The sequence below is a fragment of the Hydra vulgaris genome, chromosome 10 (genome assembly GCF_038396675.1).
Source record: "Hydra vulgaris chromosome 10, alternate assembly HydraT2T_AEP".
Lineage (NCBI taxonomy): Eukaryota > Metazoa > Cnidaria > Hydrozoa > Anthoathecata > Hydridae > Hydra > Hydra vulgaris.
In genome coordinates, this window is record NC_088929.1 from 35,935,001 (window position 1) to 35,957,170 (window position 22,170).

General features: G+C 27.2%; 2 protein-coding genes across 3 annotated transcripts in view; one reads left to right on the top strand and one right to left on the bottom strand.

Annotated features, from left to right (window-relative positions):
- LOC100205168 (transient receptor potential channel pyrexia) overlaps positions 1–5,966 on the top strand; it is a 21,147-nt gene extending 15,181 nt beyond the window's left edge. Inside the window, exon 8 of one of the 2 annotated variants that reach the window (XM_065807906.1) lies at positions 5,555–5,966. In XM_065807906.1, the coding sequence (XP_065663978.1) occupies positions 5,555–5,601 (47 nt within the window). In that variant the 3' untranslated portion in view covers positions 5,602–5,966. Of the gene's footprint in view, positions 1–1,797; positions 2,112–5,554 lie in introns of those variants that run through there. The other variant, XM_065807905.1, reaches the window with a different exon arrangement.
- Positions 5,967–19,962: 13,996 nt separating this feature from the next.
- The window catches only part of LOC100209788 (pre-mRNA-processing factor 19), a 39,901-nt gene continuing 37,693 nt past the window's right edge, over positions 19,963–22,170 (bottom strand). The window contains exon 23 of the mRNA XM_065807907.1: positions 19,963–20,161. Coding sequence (XP_065663979.1) covers positions 20,064–20,161 — 98 coding nt within the window. The 3' untranslated portion in view covers positions 19,963–20,063. The remainder of the gene's footprint in view (positions 20,162–22,170) is intronic.

Below are 22,170 nucleotides of genomic sequence, written 5' to 3' on the forward strand. Positions count from 1 at the left end.
TTGTGATAAAATCAAAGATAAACCCCAAAAACTTATTATTATGCTCAAATAATGAAATTAGGATTTGTCCGATAACTTACGCATCACCCGTTATATATACAGTATTGGACAAAACATTTGCAACCAATATCGAACAATGCTAAAAAGTGTTCCTAATTTTACATGTCTTAAAAACGAAACGAACTATACTACCACAGCAAACAGTTCAGGATTCTGGAGTCATAGCATGCCATGACATGAGCAATCAGCTGACAGGTGACAGCACACAGGCAGAATTTCGTTGACAAGTGCCATTTTGCAGCGGACAAAAGTTGAGTTTTAACAAAGTGTTTTATCGAAGAACATCAATACAAGAAGTGAAATACAACAAGTGTTTCATTACATCAATACAGTCCACATCCAACCTAGACGTTGTGTTCCACAGAGCATTATTGTATCATCACAAGGTAAATGTAACACGGTAAGCCTTGAGAAGCGTGATTATTTATTTTTATTATTTTTATGACTTCAAGTGCAAAAATGGCTCCCGACAGTCTTGGATTGGAACTAAGAAAGAAAATTATTGGCGATTACGTAAGTGGAATGTCACAAAAAAGTATTTGTAATAAATATCGCGTGAAAAAATGGACCGTATCAAGACTATGTTCCAAATATCGTTCTACGGGGAAGTTGGCAGCAGATAACAAAAGTTGAAGACCGCGTTCCACCACTTCTAAAGAGGATTCTATGATCGTCAGATCCGTCAAGAAGGATCCCTGGATATCATTAATTGAGATACAAAAGCAGTTAGAGCTGCCTGTATCGGACCGAACAATCAGACGACGTGCTGTTGAAGCCGTATTTTTTTCTCGACGCCCTGCAAAGAAACCGCTGATTTCACTAAAAAACCAGAAGAAAAGACTCCTGTTTGCTACATCTCATATTGACTGGAATGTGCAGAAATGGCTAACTGTCCTGTTCAGTGATGAATCGAAGTTCAACGTCATTGGAAGCGATGGCATTTGCCGTGTACGTCGACCGGCCGGAAAACGCCTCGATTTACGTTACTGCCATAAGACCGTGAAGCATGGTCTTATGGCAGTAATGTTTTTCTGCTAACGGTCTAGGTCCAATACATCGAAACGATGGAATAATGGACCGTTTCATGTATAAAAGTATCCTGAAAGATGTTATGTTACCTCATGCTGAATGGAATATGCCAATAAAATGGGTTTTTCAGCAAGTCAACAATCCGAAACACACTGCAAAAGTAGTCAAGCAGTGGTTTCAAGACAACCACCTATCGGTGATGGATTGGCCGCCTCAATCTCCGGATCTCAACCCTATTGAGAACCTGTGGGAGATCGTCAACCGCAGAATTAATCGTGAAGGTGTTCGTAATAAGGATCAACTGTTTGAACAAATCCAAATGGCCTGGGCAGCGATTCCACAAAGTTTCATTGATCACCTGATCGAATCTATGCCTCGAAGATGCAAGGCTGTGATCGACAACAAAGGATTCGCCACGAAATATTGATAGCGAAATACAGCTTGGTCAACATTTTGTCGAGTTGCACTTGTTTTGTCCAGAAGGAAATCAACTTTTTTTAATACTTTTGATTAATTAATTTTCGTGTACAAATAATGAACTTTGTGATGAATAAAACTTGAAGAACTTTGTCTCTAAACAGTTACAAAGTTATTTCCCTAAATTGAAAAAATGCAGCGCTTTTATATAAAGAAACTAAATTAGCATTATTTGGTTGCACTCGTTTTGTCCGATACTGTATATATATATATATAATTTATTTTTTATAGTTTCCAAATCAAAGCAATATAGTCAACTAGTTTCACTTTTAATGGAACAGCAATCATCAATTTCTGAATTAACAAATAAAGTAAATAATCTCACAAGAGTTTTAGAGAGATGGGTTGATCATCAAAGTGGTAATGAAAGACTAAAAGATCAAGAACGTAAAACTCTCAAAACGTTACCGTCAATTTATGAGCTCAAACCGAATTTATTTCCTTTAAAAGATAATTAAATTACTATGTCTTTATTATAAGATACATTTAGAGTGGGCTCTGTTCAGAGCTTAATAGTTGTTGTGTAGGATGCATATTAAGCATTTATTTTACATAATTAAACATATTTTACATAATTAATCATATATTTTACATAATTTTATATTTGAATAAATTACATTATTTACATATTTACACATGTTTTACATTTTTAAGTATATATTGTATATAAGAAAGAATCTATTTTAAAGAATTTAGCGTTTTAAACAGAATCTTATTTTGTGTTGAACTTTTTTGTTTTTGAAATTTTAAAATCATTAAAAAGATTTGTTATGACTTATGAGTCTGTAAATTTAACTTCGTCACACTACCATCTTTAGATTTCGTAGTGAACTTGTAAAACGAATTTCCTACAAAAATTTTAAAACTAGTATTTAAAATCTTGCTGAATTTGTAATTAGGTAGCCATAGTATTACGTAGACATTTTTTAAATTATTTACGTTTATTTTTTATAGTAAATTATACAGTTATAATTAATTTATTTTATTAAATAGATTTTTAATATTAAAAAAACTTGTATACTATTGTTATATATTTATTGCTTATATATGATCAATTTAAATAGCAAAAGAAATATAAATTGTAATAAATAATACAATTTAATTCAATCTGAAAATATTCAAAAAAGTTTTCTATTTTTATACGTTTCACAGTGAATCGACTCATACAATCTAGCTGAACCAAAGTCAATTCAAGAAATTTTTTTTATTTTTGTAATTCACCTCCCCAAGGCCGAAAAGGCCACTGCAGATGAGGAGGCTACTTGTGGTTATAACCTCTCTCAACTCTATAACTCCGAAACACGAACCTTGACGAACAAGGCCGCTGCGCGGAGAAATAAGTTGGGCGCGGTACTAACAGGGACGTAGTGGGAATCAAACTCGGAACCTCTCGCTTATGAAGCGAACGCTCTACCACTACACCACTACCGCATGTTGTTTAAAGAATGGCGAAAACATACAAAGGTAGAACGAAAATCTCTTTTGCGAAGACTTAAGCGAAGAAAATCTACTGATGTTTTTTGTGGTTCTAGACAGTTGAGTAGCAATGAGGCACTAGCTTATTATGCAAAATTCTTAGTGTACCAGACACTCTTGCAAACAAAGAAGAAAGTGGTCACTGAAAGCAGGGCATGAAGTAATTCCGTCTTACTATAATTTACATGAATCCAAAAGGTGCAGAAGAATTTATTTGTGTCAGAAACAGAGGCTAAAATTAAAGTTAATGCCATATTGAATAAAACGACTGAACGATTAATTGAAACAAAGTCAATTTCCCAAAAATGCATCCTCTAATTCGTCGTTTACATTAAAAAGCAAATGGGGGTGTGACGAAAGTTCTGGCCAGAGTACCAATAAGCAAAGATTTGAGAACTCCGATGCTAATGATGAGTTTTTTTTTTGTGTTTGCGTTTGTTCCATTGAGATTGACTGTAATATGATTATTTGGCAAAATCCTCGGCCATCGTCAACACTCTATTGTCGACCAATTAAATTCATATTTTCAAAAGAAACCCAGGAAATTACTGTAGTAGAAACTAAAAAAGTTTTATTAAAGAAATATCTGAACTTCTTTCAACACTGTACTGTTGGTGAACTTTAATTTTATTGTGAAACACAATCTATTACTTACAATGATAGAGTGAAAAGTATGCAATGCTTTAACCAATACACGCTCTACACAAAAATGCTATATATGCGGTGTTATTCCAAAAGTGACGAGTGGTGAATTAAGAGGTATAGTTGATAAAAAAGAAAATTACAATTTCCATTTGTCTACCTTGCACGCTTGGATACGTACTTTTGAATGCTTGCTACACATTAGCGACCGTTTGGACATAAAAAGTGGCAAGTTAAAGACAATGAGGATAAATGTTGTATTGGACAAAACTCGGAAGAGATTAGACAAAAATTTAAGAAACAAATTGGACTTATTGTGGAAAGATTGAAACCTCGTTATGGCAATGCAAATGATAGCAACACAGCTTGCAGGTTTTTTTTAAATCCAGAAAAGAGTGGAGAGGTTACAGGATTAGACGTCGAATTAATTGAAAAATCTAGTGTTTTATTAAAAATACTATCTTGTGGCCATGACATTGATTACGTCAAATTTGAAAAACTTTGTTTTGAAACTAGGGCTTTGTATTTAGATTAATATTCGTGGTATTACATGCCTGTTACAGTGCACAAAATGTGAATGCATATTGCGGAAGTTATTAAGTTGTGTATTCTTCCAACTAGCCAGCTCTCGGAAAATTTGAAAAAAATGATTGTTGGAGATTTAGAGCATCAAACTTGAAAAAAGTTGCGTATTTCGACAAATATGGATTTGCTAAATATGCTCTTAATAACATCTGACCCTATTATCAATACACTTAGAGAACTGCAGGCAAAAAAAGAGCAAAAATTTGTCAGTAGAGGTTTTGAATTTGATTGTTTCGACTCCAAAAATAGAAAATTGTAATTTATCCGATGAATCATTTAATGTTTCCTTGCTTCTTAAATATATTTTTTTATTTTGTACTTTATTTTTTGGTTATAACCGTGGTTGTTGAGATGAAGGAGGATGGGGGAAGGGGTTGTAGCCGACGGCGTTTGTCCCCTATTCTACACAAATAAAAATTTTAAGTTGTTTAGCCAACGGTAATTATTCAATAAAACAACAAAATATTATTTACTTTAACCCTTTATGACTAGAAAAATTAAAAAAGTGAAGAAAATATTTTTGTCCAGCTAGATTGTATAAGACGATTCACTGTGCGTTTGTTTGTCCTAAAATTACCAATAAAAAAAACACTCAATCGATGTTTTATCTCATGTACTTTATTCAAACCATTTTTATTCAAATCATGTTTTATCTCATGTGTTTTATTTGGTCAGGGTTAAACTTGACTAAAATTTCAACTTTTTAAAAAACAAATCGAAAGGTTTTTTGTTTTGTTTTAAATCTTACTTAGACTGCAAGTAGGAGAAAACGGGGTAAGATAGCGAATGGGGCAAGATAGCTTTTCATATAGCAGCTCAACAAAAAAACTTAAAAATGGGTGAAAAAATACCATGCTTTTGGTTATTTATAATGAATGGTGTCCTTTGGGTGTAATTTTTTTAGGAATATTTTTTTACAACCCGTGTTTATTTTGTGTTTTTTTAGTTAAACTAGTTAGTAGTTTTTAAATTTTTATAAAATTGGAGTCAGAAATTGCATAATAAGTCATCTTTTTGTTTTAATTTTTGTTTCAAATTTTTCTACTTTCAAACTAAATATTTTAGGCACTGAATTATTATGATAAAATGAACATACTGACAAACTATAGCTGCTTCATGACCGATAGTTTTGCAATAACTTAGGGCTTTAAAACGTTCGCCATCTTGCCCCACTTTCCATTAATCTTTTATTTAAAATGTTATATGCCTATCAAGATTTTATGTTATATAATTTAATGTAATATAATTGCGGTATGTTATGGAATGTTTTTTATCCTCTCTTTAGTATCCCTTCTACAATTACTCTCAAACACCGAATCCTGGATTCTGTAATACCCTAATCTAACTCCTTCAGTTATATCTGATAATGTTGTAGGCTGATTAATGAAATATTGAAGACAGCATAGCTGAAGTTTTAGAAACAAAAAAAAACATCTGGTTTTTATTCACATTTGGACAACTTGCGTTTCAACTTCTATAACTATAGGAAAAGAAAAAACTACGTTCTTGAATGCGGGGAGGAAGTCATCAACTGTAAATTATTAAAAAAAAAGGCGCACGAAAGCATCTTTTATTTAAAGCATTTAACTTTTATAAAGTTGAATTATATTTTATGCTTCGATGTATAAATAAAAAACCCAGCATAACATATTTTTAAAGTCTTTTGCCACGTTGAATAATAAAAATACTTATTAAAATGATTAGTACTTAACCCAATTTATACCATTTTGCATTGCTTACAACTCAGCTTATCTCTGGAGTTTTAGATAATTTATGCTAATTTTTTTGTATCAAGTTCTTTTACCTTTTGAAAAAAATAATCTAAAAAAAATTATTTTTTATATAATTAATATAAATAAATACTTTGATAAATTGATACGCAAAGTTTCACCGCGGACGTGTTTTAAAAGTTTCCTAAAAAACTTATAATAAGGGAGAAAAACTTTAAACCAGCACAACTTAGAGAAATCTTCGAAAATCATGAGAATACTATGATGAAAATATTTAATGGTCGAATTGAAATTAAATTTAATAACTTTAAAGATGAAAATTTTACATTGAAAAAAGAAGTATCTGAGGTACAGAAAGCAAATTTTTAAGTAAAAGCTATAATAAAATAATTATTGAACTTACAGAAATAAACAAAACAGAGTCGAAAAAATCACCAGATGGAAGTAATATTAAAAATGGACCCAATAACATAAAAGAGAAAATAGCAGAACTAGAAGACATAAGCTGCAAATACAATTTATAATAAGTTCTTTGATATGTTCTTCTCAGTATACACTGCAAACTTCTCACTTTGTGAAAAAATAATAAAATAAAAAAAACCTTGAATAGTCCATGAATTACCAAAGGACTTAGAAAATCCTCTAAAATCAAACAGAAACTATTTATAAAATATTTAAAAACAAAATCAGATGAAAACTAACAAAAATATAAAAATTACCAACAGTTATTTAAAAAAAGTTAGTAAAAAACAAAAAAAAAATTATTATTCAAATTTAATTAGTAAATTTAAAAACGACTTAAAAAATACTTGGAGAACGTGAAGGAAATAACAGGAAAACTAAAAACAAATTCAAAATTCCTTCCTTTAGTAATTGAAATAAATAAAACAAATATTTATGAACCAAACAAAATTGCGAACGAGTTTAATAAATATTTTATTGATATAGGAGCTAAATTGGCAAATAAGATTCCTATTACGGAAAAACCTTTTAGTGATTTTTTAGAGCCTTTAAGTAATTCGCTTTTTATAGATAATTTATATTCTGACTTATCTTTTGATGAGTTTGAGAGAGCTTACAAATCTCTCAAAAGAAACAAAGCTACGGGTGCAGACGAAATATATGGGAACATAGTTATAGATTGCTTTGAAAATTTAAAATGTATTCTTTATAAAGTCTTCAGAGCATCTTTACAGCAAAGTGTATTCCCCGACCAATTAAAAATAGCTAAAGTTACTCTAATTTATAAAGACAGAAAAAAATCTAATATTTGTAATTATCACCCTATCTCAGTTTTTTCAACCTTCTCAAATATTTTAGAAAGAGTTATATACAAAAGAAAAAATAAAATCTAAATAAACTCTAAAAAAACTTCTATATAAAAATCAATTCGGTTTTAGAAAAAATTGTTTAACTGAACAAGCCATTACACAGTTCATTCGTGAAATTTCCAATTCGTTTGGTAGATCACAATAGAGTATAATAGTAGAGTGTAATAGTAGAGTGTAATAGTAGAGTCTCATGTTTGCGGACGATACTAATTTATTTCTGTCAAACATTGACATTAATGAGCTTTTTTCAAATATGAATAAAGAACTCAATCACATCTCCAACTGGTTCAAGTGCAACAAGTTAACTTTAAACATTGATAAAACAAAATGGATCCTTTTCCACTCCCTCGCAAAAAAGCGTTTTTTACCAAACAATTTACCTAAACTTTTTATCGATAAAGTTAAAATAAAAAAGGAGTCAGTCTCAAGTTTTTTAGGCGTTTACATTGAAGATAGTATCATATTGACTTTATTTCTACTAATTTAATTCAAATCTACTACTCATTTATTCATAGCTATATAAATTATGCAAATATTGTTTGGGGGAAGTACCTCTAAAAGTAAGCTACAAAATCTCTACAATCGTCAGAAACACGCAATGCGTTGAACATGTTTTGAAAATAATTTTTCTCATTCAAATATTTTATTTAAAAACGTTAAAACACTAACGTTTACAAACTCAATGTCTATAATACTTTATGTTTTATGTTTCGTTGTAAAAGTGAACAACCATTGTTCACTTTTAAATATATTTTTACCCATGAAGCTGTAAACAAATATAGTTTACGAAATAATAATTTATTAATTGAACCTATTTGTCAAACAAAGTTTATTCAATTTTGCATAAACTGTCGAGCACCGTATTTATGGAACAAAATTGATATTCCTAATTTTGATTTGTCAATTTCGTTTTCTGTTTTTAAAGCTAAACTAAAAAACTATATTCTTTTTATTGGCAATATATATAAATATTTTTGAAATGTAAAATTATTTTCTCTCTGGATAATTGTAAAATTATTTTCTCTCTGGATAATTGTAAAATTATTTTCTCTCTGGATAATTGTAAAATTATTTTCTCTCTGGATAATTGTAAAATTATTTTCTCTCTGGATAATTGTAAAACTATTTTCTCTCTGGATAATTGTAAAATTATTTTCAGTCTTTTTTTATTCTACCTTGTTAATAGTTATTAAATCAATTGTATTTTAATTTTATTATATGAGGAATAGACTTGCAAAACCACAATAGTGTTTCAATTACAACTGCATAACAAACAGATTTTCTGAAAACAGTTTTTGCCAATTATCTCGAAATGATAAAAAAGTGAATTATCAGGTTTTGCAAGTCCACTCCTCATATATACACGTTTGATATTTTTTATATGGTTCTGGTGACAAGGTCTTTTGGATTTTCTTTCATATACAAAGTTTATATATTGTTATATTGTTATATTACAATTAATAATTGTTAACTAAAAAAAAAAATGATACTGCTAATTGTTCGGGAAGATCGGTACTAATTTAGCCGTTTTTTTGATTTTTGGAGAATCTTCAGTTATTTTCAAGGTATAACAAGAAATTGAAAAAATAATCTTATATAATTTTTGTCTAACTTTAAAATACGCTCATGATAACATTGCCAATATTAAGAATAAAAGCCGAAGAATAAAAAAATCTTATTTTAATGTACCACTAGTTGTTTTTACGGTTATTAAAGTACTTCATTTCCGGACTGAGAGTGTATCGAATGTTTTTAAAATGGCTTTTTTTGGCGCAGACTTTGAAATTTTGAATGAATTCGATGCTGTTTTAGCTGCTATTGAGTTGCCGTTAGTTGGAGACAGACCTCAATTTGTTGGAGACAGACCTCAATTTTAGTTCAAACTGTAGACTACCTAATTTAATTTATCCTAACCAAAGTGAAGAAAGAATATTTATGTGTTTGTTTTGCAAGAAACGATGTATATCACAAAGTGTCTCGTCACCTCAACGCGAAACACAAGCACAAGTTTACTGATAAACATTTATTAAAGAATAACAGAAAGCAAAGATTATTCTTCATCTTATTAGGTTTTAAAATTATTTAATCTAGATTGCAGAAAAGCTTGCTTCAGATAAACGGTACTCTGCTATAAGCTGAATTTAAAAATTCAAAATAAAGTATAAATATTTCAAGTATTTCATTAAAAGAAGTCATTACAGCTTAGTTCCAAGTAAAAATGTAACTGATTCATTTGAAGGCTGAAATTTTGTACCGCTTATTCTACAAAACATTTTCTGGAAAAACAATTTCTTTTTAAAACTGTACTTTTCATTCATGTGTTCCAAAATTGTACTTTTCTTTCATGTTTTGAAGTAGCAAATCTTGTCTTAGTTTATCTGACTGGTATCTCTTTTATCAATGGTATTATAACGTTTAAGCGTGTATCTCTCTACATTACTAAATTAAACATTATGTTATAACCTAGTGGGAATGTTTTTAGTACCTCTAATTTTACAATTGGTTTTAGTTCTAACATGTCTAAGTTGTATCTTGAGCAGTGTTTATCGTATTTGCTTGCTGCTAAATATGCATTATCATCTAACACTTTATATACAAGTTTGAAGATTTTACATTGCGAAAGATAACCTGAAAACTTTCAAGATTTAAAAAAGTTAAACTAAATGATATATAAAGAACATCATTTAAAAAAAACCTCTATTTTGGAACAAGAACATTAAGGAAAAAGTGAGATGACTTAAACCTACCAAAGCGGCTATTTTCATAGCCACATATTTTTTAAAATACTATTGGTATATAATTAGCTCCTAGAATAGAAAAAATAAATACTTCATGTATATTTAATAGTTTTATGATGTAGTAACTTTATAATAAAATAACAATACAAGATTGAATAATAAAAATAATATAATTGTCTTCTTAATTTTAAAATAATAATGACAACACTACTATTTTACATATATTTTACAAATATAAAAGGTATTTAGTTTTGAACAAATCTAATAACATTGTTTTTTTTTTTGCATGACTTAATACTATATTACTACCACTTAATATTACCCATGTAACTTAATACATTACATTTCCAGCTACTAAAAAAATTTTTTAGTTTTTTTATTTTGTTATTATTGAAGCCAAAGTCATTAATAGATGGGTTATCCTTGCAAGCACTAACTGATTCTTAGTGGCAAAAATAATTTTCAAATAAACTATTCCATAATGTAATAAATCTTGTTTTTAAGTTGGATAAATCATATTTAAATAAGACAGTAACAAGTTGTCTTATTTTAATGTGGTGGATTAGGTAAAAAGGAATCATTTAAAATGCCTTTTCAACAACTTGCAATTTGCAGAAACATCATCGCAAGTAATAAGCAACAACTTTTAAGAAACTAAGTTTACAAACTTTGATTGCTTTCTAAAGCAAAAGAAACGTTTGTCATGCAGTGGCACCAGTTGTAAAAGTCAGCTAGATTAGTCAAGTATATCATCATACGCTGCAGCTGACTTTTAAACTAGATAATTAACATGAAATATCTTACTTTAGTTGAAGATAACCTTAGATTTTGAGGTATTATTTTTCTGCATTAAAAAAAATAGAAATAAATCATAGCTTAAACTTAAAATCAAGATTTAAAATAAAATTCTGTAACTTAATTTAATACACAGTTATTTTTAAATAGAATTCTGTCATCTTCTTTTAATACATTGTAATTTTTTCTTAAATATTGTTCGATTTATGTATATTAGTGATGCAATTTTTGGTAGCAGACTTTTACATCATCTTTATTGCATCAAGTATATTTTTTTTATTTACTGTTATATAAATTGCAATACAGCATAATATAAACAAAAATTTATATGCGAGCTTTTGAATTTTAATTTAAGAAGCTTTGATATACTAACTATTTTTAAAAGTATTTACTAAAATCCTAATTTTTTTTTTTTAATGAATAATTTTCTTACTGTAAAAATGTTTTTCTATTTTAATAAAAATAGAAAAACATTTTTACAGTAATAAGTGCTTTTAAAGCATCTAAAATGATAAAATTGTTCCTGATTTTTTTTTGTTTCCAGAAAAGATAACAACATAATGTAAAGAGTGATATATAAATTATCAACTAATCCAGCTAAGTAAACTTTATATGGAATATAGAGTTTATTAAGCTCTATTAGCTAACATTTTAAATAAATATACTCTGAATATATGATACTAAGCATTTATACCCATATACATCCATCAAGTTATACAGTCGATGAAATGTTTGCATCTATAACATATTTTCATATAGCATATAACTTAAATGCTTGTATGATATATGCTATATGGTTTGAATATGCATATTCATACCACGTAACTACATTTGAATCAGTTTTTTTTAAAAGGGCGAATTTCCTTAAAAAGTTTTGAGCAAACTCGCCTTTTTAAAAAAAAACTGATTGATTTATCAACAGTTGATGTTTTTATTGTATGCTATATTCATCATTTTTATTCAGAATACGAAATATATATGCAATCCAAAATAATAACTTGAAACTGAATAACCAAAACAAACACAATTTGCTCTGCCATTTCAATATTTATCCAGGAATATATGCAACTTAACTATAGCGAAATATAATGTTTACAATTTGATGCACTCTAAAGTAGACTGAGCACTTGTATAGAGTTGTGTTATAAGAAAACGGCCGGCGTTTCCAGACTATGACTATGATGAAAGAGACTTTCAAGACAAAGTGACTATTTTAAAATAAATACCTCATGTTTTGAAATAATGTTTTTACGGTTATTCCAGTATTTCATAATAAACTGAGTTAATCAGTTTCATTGAAACAACCACTGATTATTTCAGTACAATTTAGATATTTCAGTACAGCGTTAAACTCAGAATCAACTCTAAACTGTTTAAAACTGCTTAAAAAACCAAATACAATAAACCTAAGATGCAAAAAAAATTTCAAATTACTTTCAATTAATACAACATCTCAGTTGCTACTGTCAACTTCTCAATTGCTGCTGAAATCAACAAAAATTTATCAAATTTTATGTCATTGTTAGTCTCATCTTTATTTTTTTAGAAAAAACTTTCAATATTTATCAAAACTTGCAATTCAAATTTTTGTTATATTTTTGATCCGGTTTTTTTTCAGTTTTTCTTGATTTTAGGTTCCTTATATTATTTATCATTTTTTTCTTTTTATTTTCTTTTTTTATTGGCTTCGTATTTGTTTTGTTCAATACATAGAGATTATCTTACCGGAGATTATCTTAACATGAGGAATAATAACTATTTAAATAAACCACTCTGTCGAACAAACTTCAATCAATTCTGTATCACTTATCGTGCAGCTCATCTCTGGAACAAAATTATTTTGCCTAACTTCGGCTTACCCCTAACTTATTCTGTTTTTAAAATTAAATTAAAAGATCTCATTCTCTCTATTGAAAATATCTTAGAATATTTTTAATTTGTCTTATGATATATAATAATTTTGAAATGTATGTTCAATCTTTGTTTTATACTTGTTGACAATTTGTTTCTATTTATCTAAGTACTATTTTAATATTTTTATGTTAATTTTTTACGTTCTCTTATTGTAAAAAAGCGTTTTTATAATACTTTATGTACTCTGTTTTGTAAAAGGCTTCTGACGATAAGATCATTTGATCTTCTTTTAGAAGCCTTGTTTGTATTTGAAAAAAATATGTAATTTATATATATTACGTCAAATGTAAACAAAAACTTAGGAAAAAAAAAAAAAAAAAAAAAAAAAGTATCGGTTAAATGTTTCTTCTTTTTGTATTGTTACTATTTTTCTTAATTTAACTCTAGAAAATGATTAATTAAAGGTAGGAATGGCGGTTAATAAACTAGTCAATGATTGATTTATGATTTTAAATTGAATTAGGCCCTTAACGTTGTCGTGATTGGGGTTTCTTGTTCCAACAAAGCTGTTAAAAATTGTTATCAATTCATGGGTAAAAGTTGATTAGGATTAGGAGGATCTGTAACCATGTGATTATGTAACCATGTGATTATGTAACCATAAGAATATTATCAAACACTATATGTACTTTAGACAAAAATCTAAACTTTGACTCACTTTACTTTTTTAAATTATAAAAAATGATATTGAAAATATTTTGATACCTTATGTTAATGCTATTTAAAAACAAAGGAAATAAAAAAAAATTGGTAAATTGTTATACCGGATTTAGGTAAAAATCTTCATCTTTCTATCATTAGTGTTAAAATGAATTCAAAATAGTTAGCGAAAATACTTTCAAAATACTTATTAACATTGATGCTTTTAAGCAAGATTGTCCCAAAGGTTCTCTTGTGTTTTTCATTGATTTTTAAGAATTTGTTTCAAAAAACTTTTTGGATTGTTAATTCGAATCCCTCTATGCACAATACAATGCGTGACAGTTTAAATTACGTAACAGTACTATCAAACATAAAAACAATGTCAAATACATAAATAGCGCATTCATTGTAAAATATAATTTCAAAATTACACATTAGTAACAAAATAACATATATTTAATTATACAATATGCATATTTTGTTGCGCTGAAGTAACTAATGGTACCAAACTAACTATATTTCAGTACATTGTCGCCTTGCTAGCTAAAATAATGTTAGATAAAACACGAGTTAAAAGATAAAAAAAGATATAATATTAATAAATACACAAAAGATATAATATTAATAAAAGATATAATATTAATAAAGTCACAAAAAGTCATAAAAGAAGATATTTAAAAACAACTATATTCATATTACTATGTCTGCTCGAATATTTCAAAAAGTTTTGGAATTTTATATAAAGCTCGTGCTTATTTAGACAAAAATAATTTAACTAAACTTTATTAATGTTTTATTCATAATTAAATAAATTATGGAGTTATGGAGTTGCCTGGGGAAGCACTGATCAAAGCAAGTTTTAGTCTTTATCGTCGTCAGAAATATGCGATCCGTTTATTTAATTCTGCGGATCGGTCCGCCCATTCCTCAATATCTTTTAATCAAATGAAAATCCTCGATATATCCAAACTAAACGCATAGAAAAATTTATTTTTTGTTTATATGTGAAAGTATGATATATCTTCTTTAATTTTTAATGACCTTTTTATTTTAAAGCCATTAAGCAAGTTTAACATGAAAAATAATTATTATTTAAATGAACCGTTATGTCAAACAAAATTCAATCAATTTTGTATCACTTATCGTGCGGCTCATAACTGGAACAAAACTGATTTAAATTACTTCGACTTACCCCTAACTTATCTTGTTTTTAAAAATAAATTAAAAGATTTCATTCTCTCTATTGAAAATATCTTTAATTACTTTTAATTAATCTTGTGATGCTTTATTGTATTGAGTCATGTATATATAAATGTTTATATATATATATATATATATATATATATATATATATATATATATATATATATATATATATATATATATATATACACTCTTGCATGGTCGTCTTTAAGTTTTTACCATAAAATGTCAGTTTTAGGATTTTTTAAATTTTAGACCGGAAATTTTTTTTTTTAATTATTTGATAGACTGCCTGCCCAAACTAAACCCTCAGTCGATGTAGCAGCACTCCGTTACGAGTCAGGCTATTTGCCAGTCGATGTAGCAGCGGTTTAACTACTCCCTGCAATTAACTTAATGTATCTTATGACATAATCTAACCTTTGTTTTGTCAGCTTTAAAATCACTAACAAGCGAAGAACCATTTTTTACCACAAATAGGTTTTCTTAGCTGTAAAGTATAGGAATATATGTGTATATATATATGAATATATATATATATGAATATATATATATATATATATATATATATTATATATATATATATATATATATATATATATATATATATATATATATATATATATATATATATATATATATATATATATATATATATAATTGATTTTTTGACGAGATTAAAAAAATAACTACATGATTTTTACTACTAAAAGTTTCATGCGTTTAGCAATCATCAGGTAAAAAATACATTGTTTTTTTCGTTAAAAAATATACTCAATAAACATCTTGGCGTTCAAAAACAATTATAAAACTATAACTATTTGCGAGCGTGGTTTGGTTTTTTAATCTTTGGGCTCGTGGTTGTCAAGCAAGAACTTGTTTTCGTGACGGCGCTTAGAAATAATTTCTGTTTTTTTATTTAATAATTTTTGCTTTCCTTTGTATGATATTATGCAAAGTTTTTCATGAAGGCAAAGCAAGCATTTTTTTGTTACGTTGCTGTAGGCGGGGACTTGTTTAATTATTGACCAAGTTAATTTTGGTGTTATTTTTAAGTTTTTTTTTATCTGCCATATATACTTTGAAAGGGTGGTTGAATTTTTCATCTTTTTATTTATGAATGAGTGTTTGTGGTTAGCCCATCTTTTCTTATATATATATATATATATATATATATATATATATATATATATATATATATATATATATATATATATATATATATATATATATATATATATATATATATATATATATATATATATATATATATATATATATATATATATATATATATATATATATATATATATATATATATATATATATATATATATATATATATATATATATATATATACACATGAAGAGCTCAGGGGAAAAAACGATATTGTCATATTTAAAAAGTTTTGAGAAAATATAATGACTATTTATAAGTCTTTTAATTTTTATTTTTGATATGCCTCAAGAAATCCTTACGGTCTTATCACAGAGCACCGCAAAAGTGCATTTGAAAGAAAGTTCGTGCCTCCTATATCACACCTCCTTCAAAGAGGCGTGATATAGGCGCCACCTCTAGGCAAGTTTTATAAGTCGGTAAGGAAGCTTTCTTACCGATGTTATACAACTTACCCTGAGGTGGCGTCAAAGTATGGATCTCGAGCTTTTGAGGCAAGGGCGCTAACCACTGCGCTACGAGTGCTATCCTCTGCGCTACGAGTAAGTAATTAATAACTGCCTAAATAAATGTTTGCAATAAATTTTTGTAATTTTAATGAAAATTACAAAAGTTTTGTTAAATTTGTAAACTTAAGATACATTAACTAAGAATTGTTTTTTTTCTTCTAATTGTGAGATTCACTTGCTTTATATGAAGACTTTTATAAATGAGCAATATATAATTTTATCGAAACTTGTTAAATACGCGGTTTTTCCCCGAGTAGGAGAACCTGTTGTACCTCTGACCACGTTGTACCTTTGGTCACTCTACTCTGTCGGCTTACTATAATGTAAAAAAAAAAAAGTGAAGTACCATTTGAAATAATAGTCCATGACGACTCTTCGTACTGTAAAACATAATACTTGGGATAGATGGTATCGATCCACAAGTAACTATAAGACTTGACTCTTAAACAGTAAATATTTGTGTTAATCTTATTCTGATTTTAAAAGTATGATAAATTGATGTTTGATTCATCTACGACATTATAAACATTACCCAACATCATTTTTTTGTTATGAAAAAGTTTGGATGATTATCTCTGACCGTAAATGGAGATTAATAAGATAATTGTTAAAGAAACCCATCTCGTGTACCTTTGACCAGACTAGGATGTTGTACCTTTGACCAACAAAAACTAAAGAAAATATGTGACTTTATCTAAATAGTTGTAATAACTAATTTTATTTAAAAAACTTAGTAATATTATTAGTAATACTGAGTATCGTAACTTCGATACACAAGTCTTTGCAAGATTGTCAGGATTGGTTTTTCTAATTTTTTTAAGACAATTAGGATTGATTACAAATAGTTAGATTTTTTTATTATTATTAATATGAGGTCGGCCAGAAGTTGCTATATAATATATAACAAGCTAGAATATTAAAGAGGTTCAAACATTGCATGATTTTTTCATAACAACATTAAATAAAGGAGCAACGCGCATTGGTCAAAGGTACAACGTACGTGTTGTACTTTTGACTAACTGACTTTTTTTTTTTTAAACGCGGTTAAAAGATACTTCTTGGTCGAATGAAAAAAAAATTCCTTAGTACAATTTTTGAGCAAAATATGAGAGAATATTATATAGTTTGAATGGTTAAAGTTTACTTAATAGACTACGCAAAAAACACCTTAAAGCAAAAAGTGGTCGAAGGTACAACAGGTTCCCCAACTCTTCACATAATTCCTATACATGCTATCACAGTTTCAAAGAAATTGTATTAAATATTTAAAGTACAGGTGTCTGAAGTACAACATCCTGATTTGGAAATAGAACAATGTAATACACACTTATTTTATAAAATACAGTGTTATTTTGTTCTTTATTTTCTGTTAAAGAGTATAATCCAAGCAAGTATTTTTAATTTATATCGTGGCAAGATGATTGTATATTTTGGCAGTTAAAGTACTGTAAGGTACATATATGCTTTATTGTAAAAAAATCTTATTTTACACTAGTGAACAAATAATATAAACACGCTATTTGGTCTAAAATTTAATTCTACAGAGAAGGTAAGTATTATATTATCTAAAGTATGTACCAAGATCTTCACAACAAAATAAAACTTTAGTTATAAGTTCTAAAAGCATAACATCTAAAATACATTGCATAACATCTAAAATACATTGCACAATAAAAAGATATCTTAAAGAATAATTAGTTAACCAACACTTCTGGTTAGTCCATTAAAAATATAACATTTCAGTAAGTAGCCCATTTAACAACATAACATATAAAACGTTATTACTTTGACAATAAAATAAATTACTTTAAAACAATCTTATAAAACGCAATATTTACAGATGCTTTATCCGGATTTGGGAAACAATCTTAAAACTCAAATAGCCTGAAATAGCTGAAAAATGTTTGAAATCCAATTTTAGACAGAAAATATATATATTTTTTGAAGAGCAGGAACTGCTCTTATTACACAAAAGAGACTAAATATTTCAACAGCGAGTGCTCTATCAATTTTGACTATTGATATTGTCAACCTGTTGTATACTAGAATTCCCTGGTTCAAAACTTTTGTTAAATTACTCTGATTTTTGGGCAACATATTAAAAACTAACATAAGGCGATGGGAAAATGACTATTTTATTGATGGTTTGATGAATTTTTTTCTTAAAGTCGTTCATTTCAGTTTTTGTATGTTGTCCGTAGACCAAAAATCAACAAACATACTTGTTCATTTTTCATCACTGATATTTTGTGTGTATTTAGTTGTTGTGTATATTCATGTAAGAATTTAAATCTTTTTTTTTTGGTTACAGATTTTAATGAAACATTTTCTCCCTTTCTATTTTTATACGGCAGATCAGATTGTATAGTTATAATTTTAAATTATAATCAGGATTAAGGAGATAGAACAAAATGCATTGCCAGGTATGTTAAGTTAATTTTTTTTTCCTGATTTATTTATAAAAAATAAATATTTTACCGATGAAAAGAAAAAAAATTAACCTAACCCATTTTTTTTGATTTGTGGAGATATAACAAAATAGTTCTAACCTCGCGATATGTATGTATGTATGTATGTATGTATGTATGTATCTATATATATATATATATATATATATATCTATATATATATCTATATATATATATATATATATATATATACACACACACACACACATATACAGACACACACACATGTATTTAAACTTTTATTATGAACTTTTTCAGGAGATCGAAATTCGAATAATAAAATCTAGTTTTATTGTCTCATTTTATTTAGTCCACCTTATAAAAAACACCATGCGATGAATGGATGATAATGGAGGTATTCATACACCAGAGTATACAGTAGTATATATATTACTGTATCAGAATCACTGTTTCAGAAACTATGCAAGGCAAAAGCAAAAAACAACAACAGAATCTTATATAAACTGATATAAACATAAAGAAATTCAACGCAAAACTGCAATTTTATTTTCACCCCTATCTGCTTACTATTTTTTAAATTTCACCACTTATTTACTGCTTTTCAGTAAATAAATAATGAAATTTAGGCAATGTAAAGAATACAGAAAAAAATTTGTATCAAGTAATAATACGTTATACAGGACCTTACAAGACCATTTTTTCAATTTAATAGTTAAGGCAATCTTTTTACTTTTTAAACAGATAATTTTTTAAATCTAACCTTTTTTGTTTAAATTAACAAAAACCATCGTAAATTTACAGAAACTGTCACTCATATAATAACAAACTAGTCAACAGAGTGCACCTTTTTATCGCAACATAATTACAAAAATGTACTTATTGTTGCTTTTTTAAAGGCTGATTATTATAGTAATAGTAATCGATAAAAATAGTCTGTATTTTAATAATTTCCATTTCTGCTTACCTTACAACTCTTGTAAGCAATTTTTAAAAGGCTATCATAAAATAAAGACATAATACCATTATGTCTTTATTTTATACTAGCCTTATTCATTGGTATTAAACAAATTATTAAGTGCATGGTAGATGTTCTTAAAAAATTTAGAATGTCTAGGAACACCTATTATTTTCTTTAAAATTTTGAATTTTTTTATGTTTAATATTTAAAAAATTTAAATTTAACAATATTTTGTCAGAATAAACAACAGAAGAATAATACGGGACATTAAAATAATAAATGTATCACTTTATAGAACAAAAAATACAAGAAAATACAAGTAAAGCAAAGAAGTATTTAAAAAGTCGATTCTGTACAAAGAAAACCATTTATCGAGCGTAATACTTCAAATTTCTATCCATGCTAGTCGAAGCCAGGAAGGAAGCATTTTTGCCAAATTTAACTCCAGTAACTATACCGGTGTGATCTAAATAAACAAAGACACTAATGTCATAAAACAATGATAACTAAATAACAAAGTATAAAAAAAGTTACATCACAACTATACTAGTGGTATATGCAGCATTTTTTGGTGTTTGAGTTAACTTTTAGAGATGGAGCAAAGTTCAAACATTTTTATAATTTATAAAAATTATATTGTGTCAAATAAAGATAGTTTGCATAAAAATAATCGGAGCCTGAGAACAAAAAAACTCTAAAAATCTTGCCCGTAAGAAAAACAAGTTGGTAAAATAATTTTTTTACTATTGTCAAATTATTTTTATCTAATCAATTTTTAAATTAATTTTAAAGAATAATCTCTTAGCATCCAAAAACTATGATCATGTAAAATTCGTACCCGCTTCAAATTGAGGGTGTTCAAAAATTTCAAATACTTAAAAAACAACCCATAAGTCAAAAAAGGAATTTTATGCACAACCCATCACTGTATATCAAAAAAAGAAAAAAAAAAGAAAAAAACCGTGCACACACTGTTCAGTCAAAAAAAAAAAGAAAAAGAAGCATGAACAACATAAATCGGAGCTTGAACTTGCTTAACTACTTGCTCAAGCAATTCTTTTAACTACTAGACTGTTGCTAATATTAAATACTTTTAACTACTAGACTGTTGCTAATATTAAATACTTTTAACTACTAGACTGATGCTAATATTAAATACTTTTAACTACTAGACTGTTGCTAATATTAAATACTTTTAACTACTAGACTGTTGCTAATATTAAATACTTTTAACTACTAGACTGTTGCTAATATTAAATACTTTTAACTATTAGACTGTTGCTAATATTAAATACTTTTAACTACTAGACTGTTGCTAATATTAAATACTTTTAACTACTAGACTGCTGCTAATATTAAATACTTTTAACTACTAGACTGTTGCTAATATTAAATACTTTTAACTACTAGACTGCTGCTAATATTAAATACTTTTAACTACTAGACTGCTGCTAATATTAAATACTTTTAACTACTAGACTGTTGCTAATATTAAATAGTAGCAAATATTATTTAGTAAAAAAAATAATCAATATTGTGATTAAAAAAAACATTTAATTAAAAAAACATTCTTTAATTAAAAAAACAACAGGGTTTTACTTATTTCTGAACAACAAATTGTAAAATAGCAAAACTTGTCAATGTTAAAATTGATAATATTTTGTATTTAAAATATGATTAATTTTTTTTGAGATTCATAAATATTCGAAGTTATTTAGAAGTTCCGAAAAAATCCATCGATATTCTCTTTTAAACGTGGTTGTAAAACTGGTATCAATAAAATAATTCTTTATGCCAACAAATAAAATAGCAAGAGCATCCCCATTTTCATGAAACAGCGATGTTCAAATTTTTTTTTATATAAACTGAAAACTTATCAGGATAATAAAAGACACATGTAAAAATGCTGCTTCTTGACATTTTGGCAATAAATACTTAAAAAAATTAATAAATAATGATATTAAAAATAAACAATTATTACAATTTTACTGATCTTCATAAATAAGTAATAATTAGTTAAGGATCTAAAATTTTAAAAACATGTTTTTTTTAACCCATCGATATAGCATTAGTAAAATCTTTGCTGTAAAAACCAAAACCAAAATTCATTATATTGCTATATTAGAAGATGTTGAATGCAACATCTATTGGATCATAGATGTTGAATACAACATCGATAGGATAATAGATGTAAAATGCAACAATTATTGGACCAAAATTTTTAAGAAAAGCTCAAGTGGAAAAAGAAATTGTTTTTTTCAAAAAAGTATACACCAATTTTATATATATAAAAAAGACAACTAAAGAAGCTAATTTTAATCAAAAGTGGTTTTTTATTATATGATTGATAAAAATAAGTTTTTTTAAAAGGGAACTTTTGTATTTTAGAATAAACCCTAACATTTGTTTCTTATTTTGTTAACTGTCTTGTTTTCATTTCTTAATATACTTTTTTAATTAAACTATGTTTTTTTA